Here is a 10,150-nt window from a genome sequence, read left to right as displayed (position 1 = left end):
GTTATCCAACGTGATTGGGATGACTGATTTCACGTTGGTAATCGAGAGGGCAGGGTGGAACTTTTCTTTGTTGTCTGACATGGTGTATGAGAAACAAGGTGGGACAAGAATGGAGCAGGGCTGTGTGAAGAACAGAGATGGGGTTTCCAGGAAGAAGAAAAAGGAAAAACTTTAGAAATCTGATACCATATTAGAGATTAATCTGTGATTCCTTTCATTGCTCAGGATGGTTAATATACATGCTGTACAAGCTTAGTTTAAGGCTAGAAACTAGGAAAGTCAAAAACTAATTACATCACAATCTATACTATCCTAAAATAGAAGATGACGATTACAAAAATATTTACAAAAATATTGTTGTCTAACATATACTATTCGAAATTTTCTGAAAATTTGCAGGATGCTCTAAATAGCTATAATATACACTACAATAATTACAGGTATTTGCGGCGTGGGTATTAGCGGTGGGCTCAGTCCGCCGCTATTGTATAGACTATCAGCGGCGGACTAGGGTGTACGCTGCTAATAATATTTGAGTATTTTTAAAAAATAAAAAAATATCTATTAGCGGCGGACTTACCATTATTAGCGGCGGATGGTCCGCCACTAATAATATTTGAGTATTTTTAAAAAATAAAAAAATATCTATTAGCGGCGGACTTACCATTATTAGCAGCGGATGGTCCACCGCTAATAGACGTAATAAAAAAGCCCGGGAATTTTTTTAAGTTTTATTAGCGGCGGATAATCATCTTTATTAGAGGCAGACTATTCGCCGCTAATAACATTAGCGGCGGGTAATAACTATTATTAGCCGCAGACTACCCGCCGCTAATAATATTATTAGCCACTGGAACTAATAATAGCGGCGAGACCCACCGCTAATGCTCTTGAGCAGTTTTAAATTTCATCACATCCCCTCTTCCTCGCCTCTCTCGTTCTTTCTTCTCCATCTGCTCTCTCTAACGCCTTTGAAACACCGAACCAGACGAAACATCACCCACAGTCGCCGCCTACGTCGTTTGAAGCGCCGTTTGAAGGGACTCCTGTAAGTACCTTTCAGTTTCACTTGAAAATACCTGTTACATTTCATTTTCAATTGCTACATAGTTCCTATTTCTATAACGCCCTTGTTAAAATTAGTGTCATCTGTGCTGCAGGGAAATTTAATCAATTAGTCTATAATTATCCCATTCGTATCCCAGAGAGGTTTTCTCTTGTTATTCGTTCTTTATTGACTCAAGAGGGCATCTGTTTCACTTTGGAGCCAAACTTCAAGTTTCTCGAGGTAGGGACATATATTGTGTTTTTCTTTATTTAGCTCTTGAGTGATATTTGTGATAGTCCTATAAAATCTTTCCAATACATTGACTCTAATTATAGTATTATCTGATATAGGAGGTTTCTTGACAGGTTTGTATTAATGATATATATTTTTCGCATTTGTATATGAGCTTACGGTATTCAAATGTTTAACATAAAAAATTGTATAAATTTTGGAACTTTTAAATTTTGAGAATTTAATTACTATAATTAAAACTTGAGGATTAAATTGTAATATTGATTTAGTTCATCTCAGTTAGGCCATTTTCATTGACTCTCTCTTTCTCGGAGAATTCTATACTTTAATTCTCAACACATCCACCAACAGCAACAACAAGACCATTCGCCAGAGAAATTGTTGGAAAAGAAGACCGTCGGTCAAAACTAGACCATTGATTTTTCAAGGTTTTGTTTTAAAAACTTTTCCATAAACTCCATTTCTGATCATCTTAACCCAGTTTTGAATTTTCATCTTTGATCGTTTTTGTTCTTCTAGGTTTAATTGTGTTTCTGAGTTTTTCATTAAAAAATATACATTTTTATTTGAAATTTAGATTCTTGAAGCAGAGACTTACTCCCAAGTTCCCGGTTCAATTCTTAATTTGTTGAAAGATAAACTACATGAAGTTTTTGTTTAATCACTATGTTTTTTTTTTATGTGTTGTAATCTAGCTTCTTGTTATCACTTGATGGATTTTTTTTCTTTATTTTGAGTTCATATTTGCATGGTTTGGTTTTGTGAAATCTTGCAAAATGAATAATTTGATGACAAATAATTATTTTGTAAAATTATTATTATTATTATTATAATTTAATGAATACTATTAATGGTGATCAAAACACACCTTAATATTATTCACAAAAACTACATTTTATAACTGTTAATAAATCTTCTAAACAAATTTTTTCTTAGAATTTCAAAACTTTAGAATTTACAAAACAAAAAAACACGCAATACATAATTTTATTTATAGAATTTATTAATTATTTTTATTAAATTTATATTATTATCATATAAATTTTAAATAAATAAATAATATTATATATAAAAAAATGACACAAACATATTAAATAAAAAATTAAACCAAACATTCTTTATGCTTTAATATATACTAGATACAAACAGCATGCAATATGCACGTTTGCTTAGTGTTATCCCCATTTCCTGCCTTGGGCCCGGGACGGTGGTCCAGGCCCATTAACTGGGCAATTAGGGTTGGGCCCAGCCCAGGCCCGTTTGGCAGGGAATGACTGACATCGACGGCCCCAGTGTGGGTCTAGACCCGGACGGTGTCCAAGAAGAATGATCCGAGACGATCATCCGGGAGACTTACAACTGTTTGGGGTTACAGTCGAAATGTATGCAAACGGTCCCGGAGCCTGGTAAACGATCCGTGCTCTATGTAGACGATCCGGGCCTACAGTAAACGAAGAGGGACAGAGGTAAACGAACCCGGGTCAAGTCCTCAGGGTTGGCAGGATAAAGCATCCGTGACCCTGACTCCGCCCCATGACGCGTGGGAGTTGTCCCCACTTTTCACCTACGGAAAATGCCACCTCGGGATTGCACGCCGTTGGTTTAGACCTGTACCGCTTCTACACTGACTGATCTTGTCCCCTGAATCTACCTCGTAACTCGAAGTGCCCAGACCAAAAGCCCCATTTTTTCGGGTGATAGATAGGCCTTGGGCTGCCCCAGTGGGCTCTGATCATTTTTTGTCTTTTATATTTTTATCCTTTGTATTGGGCTTCCGATAAAGAAGCCAGTGGTATTTATATCCTTGTTGGGCCCGGGTCAGCCCGGCCCAAGCCCAGTGCTCCTGTGAGCCTATAAATACAGGTGACAGAGCACTAGAGAATGAATCTCTGTTTTGGTTGGTATACGGTTACTCTGCCAAAACATAGAGAAAAACTCTATTGTTATAGACTTTCCAAGATCTAATACAACTGTTTCATGGACTAAGGCTCATTAATGCCCCAACCACGTAAAAATCTTGTTTATATCTTCTAAATTGATAACTCTACAAAATAGAGTTATTTTACCACTTTTTATGTGCTAATTGTTGCTTAAATCTTGAGTTTTTAATTGATTTATTAAGTTTTTAATTAATTTTGAATTTATTAGTCTTATTTTGATTTTATATATTTTGATGTGTTTTTGTAGTTATTTTGTTGTAAAATGTTGTAGTTAATTAATTGAATTATTGTTGTTTAATTTGAGGTAAAAAAATGTTGTATTATTGAAATTAAATGTTAAATATAAGTTAAGTTATAATTAATATTTTCAATGAATTAAATTGATTTATTTTATAGTGGAAAATATTTTATTATGATTTATTTTGTAGAGAAATTTATGGCACTTTGATTCTTGAAAAGAAAGCTAAAAAAGAAAAGAAAAATTGACATTTTTAAGGAAAAGAAAGAAGAGAAATGACATTTTTAAAAATGCCATGATCAAGTCATGGGCCCAAGCCCAATCCTTCCTTCCCAGCAAGGAGCTTCACTCAAGATCAATTCAGCATCTCCCCAACGTGCACAGCCACCATTCAGCATTCAGCATCAGCATCAGCATCACTTCCAAGCTGTCCCAAGCTCCTTCACCATTCAGCATCACTTCCACTTCTCCACCAATGCAGCAGCTTCCCAACGCCTCCAGTCCTCACTCAGCCTCACGCCTGCACCAAACTGCCAGCAGCAAGGCCCATAAATCCCAGGCCCAACGCCTGGCACCATACCCACCAGCCGCCTGAACACAAGCCACAAAGCAGCCCCTTCATTTATCTTGAGCCCATAAATTGTCCAAAAGTACATTTGTCCCCTATGACAAAAATACCACTTTTTACCTCACTTTCTACACTTTTTACCCCAAAACATAATTATTACACCCTATAATTTATCCCTATTTGCCATATTATAATTAATTCAATTAAATTAATCAATTTAATTAATTTGAATTGATTATTTTAATCATCATTTTTGGCTATAAATAAGGGATTTGTGGTGGTCATATGAGGGAGGGGAGGTTACTATACCAAAAACTCTACACATTTCAAAACCTCTCCATTCTCTTCATCTTCTTCTTCTTTTTGGTTATTTTCTATGTATTTTTAGAGGAAATATTTGGGGGTTTCTCCTCCAAATTTTCCTATTTATGTTTGTAATTTTTAGTGTGTATTTGTTATTCTAGTTATGTGTTTCTAATCTTTTTAAGATTATTAAGGTAATGATGAAACATTTTGTAACTAGATAGTATTTATTTTGTATGTTGATTTCCCATTTTGTGCAACAAAGTTTATGGAATTTTCTTCTTCAAATATATTCTTTCATCTTAAATATCATGTATTTTGGATTGTTAGCACATATTTAAACTTTGTTCTTCATTAGTGCAAATACATAATATTCTTTGTGTAAGATGTGTCATTAAATTGTACACATCCATGCTTAGAACAAAAATATTATGTTTTGCCTTATAAATAATGTTCATTGATTTATTTGTTATTTCATTAGATTGATTTACACTAAATGCTTTGAAATTATAACTTTGAAAAGTGAAGAAAAATCTTATATTTTTGGAAGAAATTTGTACTTAAAATTATAAATCTATTTAGAAAATGATAGTTTGATTTATCTTAACTATCACTAAAACTTGGGAATCAATATACTTATAAATATTATTGAACTTATATTTTGTGGATTCTAATCCTTAATAATCTTATTTTACCATCTTCATTTCTATTATTAATTTTTATTTATATATATTGTCTTTTATTTATTTATATTTATTGTCTTTAATTTCTATACAATTGTCTTTTATTTTATTTTTATTGTTACAAATTTGCATCAATCTTTGGAGCTAGGTTAGAATTTATTAATTTTGATTTAAAATAGTTTCATTTTCGATTTTAGACAACTCCTTTGGGTTCGATCTCGTGCTTACACGAAAACTATTCTATAAATACGATTCGTGCGCTTGCGAGTTATAAATATTTAAAACATACCCGTTTTGGGTCCATCATAAATCCCACATCATTAATCTCGCTTAATTTTTATTAATATAGTTTCCGAAAATCTCAGTAAACACTTAGTTTTATTTTATAGAATTTATTAATTATTTTTATTAAATTTATATTAATGTCATATAAATTTCAAATAAATATCATATTTTAATTAAATAATTTATTTATTTTTGTTTAAGTTTATGTTTGTTCTAGTTTTTGAATTGAGAGTGACAACAAGAAATTATATATTATATGTTTAATGTAATATTAAATATTATACTTGGATTTTAAATTTAAGTTTTTTGCTAGTTTTTTTTTTAAATAATTTGTTGCTAATTGATAGTAGATTATATTATATGTTTAATATGATATTATTCTAATAAGTGAGTTTAAATTTAATTAAATTTATATTAATATAATTATTAAATATTTAATTTTTTATTATATATCATTATAATAATAATAATATTTTATAACATTTGAATTTAAATTTACATTAATATAATTATTATATATGTAGTTTTATATTAAATATTATTATAATAATAATATTTTATAACATTTAAATTTATATTAATATAATTTTGTATTAAATATTATTATAAAAATAATATCTTATAATATTTGAATACATATTAATATAATTAGTAAAAAAATTAAGATTATATATTATTATCATAATAATATTTTCTAACATTTAAATTTATATTAATATAATTATTAAATATTTAGTTTTGTATTATATATTATTATAATGATGATATTTTATATATAACATTTGAATTTTAATTGACATTAATTAATAAATATATTTTTAATTAGTTTTAAAGATAAATTTAATTAAATATTTATAATATTTCATTAAAGTAACAAAATAAACTGTTAAAACAAAAAAAAAATCATTGTCTACACACTTTTTATATAGAATATATATATTTATATAATTACATTTCCTTCTAATTCAATAATCTTTTTGTACCAACGTTCTTTTTAGCTCAAGAATATATATTTTTTTCTAAAAAAGAATTGATAACTTTTTTCATATACCAATCTTTTTTTACCACAATTAATCTTGCTTTCAAACTATTCTTTTCTCTCTTTTTTAATAAACCAAATTAAACTTTTTCAAAATTTTTAAAGTGCTTTTTCTTACATACATTTTCAACACTTTAGGGGGGAAAATTTAACAAAATAAAATCAATGTACTTATATTTCCTTCTACTTCAATCTTTTTTTTTTTTTTTGGTACCACCAACCTTTGTGGCTCAATTTAAAAAAAAAAAAGAAATCTAAACTGTTGCAATAACTATTTTTTTTACCAGTCTGTTTTTTATCACAAAGTATGAACCTAGTTATTTTGGTGTATGGTCAATATGCTTTTTTTTATTTTCTAAAATACCACAAAGTATGAACTTTAAAGCTCAAAATAGCAATTTGCAAGGCCTAATACCCACAAAATATGGGTTGAAGGTGGCTGGCCGCAGAAGTGAGTTTTTGACCCATTCCCAGCCAATGGGGAGGCGCCACGTGGCGCTGGCTGGGAGAGGAGAAGGCAGATGGATGCTTCGGATGGGCTGCTGCTGCGATGGGCGTGCTGAGCTTGTTGGGCTACTGGGTTGGGCCTGCTGGAGGAGGGGAGAAGGGCAGGTGTTGGGCTTCAACTGCGTTGGGCCTTTGGAGGTTTGTGCATGCGTTGGACTTTAGCTAGGTTTGCTAGAGCTGCTGAAAGGTGCGGACAGCTAGCGCTTCAGGGGCGCCCCACGTGGCACGCTGGGAGAGGGAGCTCACTGGGCTTGGGCCAAACGGGCCTGGGCAATATTACTTCAAAAATGCTACAATTCCACTATATTTTCAATTCTACTTCTTCCCTTCTTGCTCTTTTTTTTTCTTTGTTTCCAATGGCCAAAATACACTTTATTTTCTACAAAATATAAATAAATTAAATTAAGATCAAATATTTCCAATGTAAGAATATATCACATTAATTCTATGAAAATATTAATTAAAACTTAATTTATTTTGACAATTAAAATCAATAAATGTGTATTTTTCACCACTAATCAATGATATTTATGATAACGATGTTTAGGATGTGTAACGATGTATGAATATGGATAGATTTTTATGTGTCTACTTGTGTGTTATTTGTACTTCATTACTGGACTTTTAGTTCACCACTTTACTTTTCCTTCCAAGTAGCAAATATATTTTCTCTGTGGTACGCATGGTGATGTGGGGAGTTCCATTGTCAGGGTGTGTATGGCGTGGGGCATCCAATAGACGAGAAAACGATCAGTTTAAGGAATCAGACAATCTTTTCAAGCAAAAGATTTAAGGAAGCAGACACAAGAGCTCCAACCACAAGTTCTGCAGCCATGTTTGACTTCGTTACCAAGCCCAGGAAAGAGCCAGAGAGAGTTGATTGATTAATGAGAATGAGAGAAATACAATAATACAATTTCAATTATGAACCGTGGTTTGGTGTAAATTCACTATCTCCTTTCACAAACTGTTGTCACACATCAAACATTTTCTTTCTTTCAAATGATAGAACTAAGGAGCGTCCACTAAGCTACCTAAGAAAATGAATACAATTAAAATAATCGTTTCTTATCATCACTTTCTATTTGTCTACATATGTGTTATGTGATGATGCACATTATTCCATTATTAATTAATTCAAATCTGAAAAATCTAATACTAAGACATATTTCTGAATGACAGACCAGAACCACTAAATTTTTCCTTGATTATCTCGTTGACACGGTCTGCCATAGATGGAGTAAGATGGTTAACCCAATCACCCACTTGACCTTTTCTAAAGAAGAGTTTATTATCAAAGTTAGGCCTGAGTTGGCCATGCTTATTCACGTCCAAATCCTTGAGTTTACCAAAACTACACATCTCCAAAACTTGCTCAACAACTCCACCACTCTCTTCCTCTCGAGAGAAAGGAACCCCTACGAACTCTGCAACCCTTTTGGCTTGACCAACACCGTCCTCTTTCAAGTCCTCATACTTCAAAAACAACACTTTCTCAGGCCTCTCCAAGCTCGCTTTCCAGTACCCCAAAACATGGTCCCAGTAAGGCCCAAAGTTGATCTCTCCGCTGCAAAACATGTCCACAAAATCTCCAACACTAGTCCAGTCGCGCGAGCGGTCCGGGTGAGCATTCGCAAAATGCCACAAAGACACGATCACATCGAGAGGGTTTCGGCTGATGTAAACGATACGAGGGTACTTGGAACAACACTGCGTTATGGAACGAGGAAGAGATGCATAGGGAATGTGTGTAGACATAGCTCTACTACTCAAGTTGTTGTCAATATTATTGATCATCTGGGGATTGGGATTATAAACTGTGAACTCCAAAGACGGCACAAGGGCTTGAGGGTTAGTGGTGAGCAAAGGGTGGTGCTCACTGTAGTCTTGGCTGCGGTTGAGAATGGAAAACAAGAGGGACTTGAGCCAAGTGGTGCCTGATTTTTGAAAGGAAGCCATGATTATTATGTCTTTGTCTTCCTCTTTGTCTTTGGCTTTGAACTGTTTTTGGAAGGAGATGATGTTGGGAATGATATTGGATGGGAACCAACAATTTTGGTACAAGGTTAAGCCATCTTTTCTCCAACCACTCGCTTTGGGTAGCTCAGATATAACCAAATCTAGACATCCATCGTTGTCGTCTTCCTCCGCCATGTTTTATATTAGTGTCTCTGAAAGTAGAAATTAGCAATGGTAATAAGAATTTATACACTCATGATGAGTTACTTTAAGATCATATATATATATATATATATAATATATTCTGGTTATATATAGAGATTAATTAAAAGCTATAAAATGTGAAAGAGATTAATATATATATAATAAAAATATATCATACCTGCAAAAACAATACCCACTTGGACGAATCCTGCAAAATAAGTCTCTTAAATGAATCGCTAAACGACTACTTATATATTTATATATATATATATAGAGAGAGAGAGAGAGATGAATTTTGGTATATCATTCAAAGAGAATTACACATTATTTATACATGAAGTTGTTGCGTTGGGACGATTAGAGAATATTATATATATATAGCTGTCATATCTCTAGCTAAGTGGTTGACAGAGTGTATATTCGTTACCGGTAATACTTATTAAATTCAAATAAGTGGGATTTAGTATTGGATTGCACTAGTAATGGTATGCCACTTATTTGTGGTGTTGGGCACCAGTAATGCCCTTTAGCAATTCTTTTTAATATTGGGTTCCAAGGTATTTTGTTATTTTGTTAGTGGAAGAAAAAATTAGTATTATTTTATTATATTGTATAATATTATATTAAATTTTAAGGTTTATACCGTTTTAGACTCTGTATTTTGTCTCATTACTTGTTTGGACCCTGTGTTTTAACAAATTACTTTTTGGACCCCATGTTTTGTAAAATGGTTAAAATAGAACCCTAAATCCGATTTTGGTCAATGATTTCTCAACTAAAATCACAAATAATTTACCAAACTAACAATTTAGAACAAAAATAAAATCATTCTGCTTAAAAACTGTGTTGTTATATTCAATTTTTTCTTCATCAAAATTGAGTTTAGGGTTCTATTTTAACCATTTTACAAAACATAGGGTCCAAAAAGTAATTTATCAAAACACATGGTCCAAACAGGTAATGGGACAAAACACAGGGTCCAAAAAAGTATAAACACTAAATTTTATTGTATAATATATTTAGTATTAACTTTGATTAAAATATTTAATACCAAATATAATACTATATAAAAAAATATTATACAATAAAAATACTATACAATATGATATAAGATGAAGATGTAT

General features: G+C 31.9%; 1 protein-coding gene across 1 annotated transcript; it reads right to left on the bottom strand.

Annotated features, from left to right (window-relative positions):
• Positions 1-7,699: 7,699 nt before the first annotated feature.
• Positions 7,700-9,321, bottom strand: LOC133824885 (cytosolic sulfotransferase 15-like). The gene is made up of 2 exons (XM_062257900.1): positions 9,205-9,321; positions 7,700-9,034 (listed from the first exon to the last, which is right to left on the bottom strand). The coding sequence occupies exon 2, from the start codon at positions 9,015-9,017 to the stop codon at positions 8,022-8,024; it is 996 nt and encodes a 331-aa protein (XP_062113884.1). The 5' UTR covers positions 9,018-9,034; positions 9,205-9,321; the 3' UTR covers positions 7,700-8,021.
• Positions 9,322-10,150: the final 829 nt, after the last annotated feature.

Source organism: Humulus lupulus, chromosome 3 (genome assembly GCF_963169125.1).
Source record: "Humulus lupulus chromosome 3, drHumLupu1.1, whole genome shotgun sequence".
Taxonomy (NCBI): Eukaryota; Viridiplantae; Streptophyta; class Magnoliopsida; order Rosales; family Cannabaceae; genus Humulus; species Humulus lupulus.
This window is presented reverse-complemented; position numbering and strand designations above follow the sequence as displayed.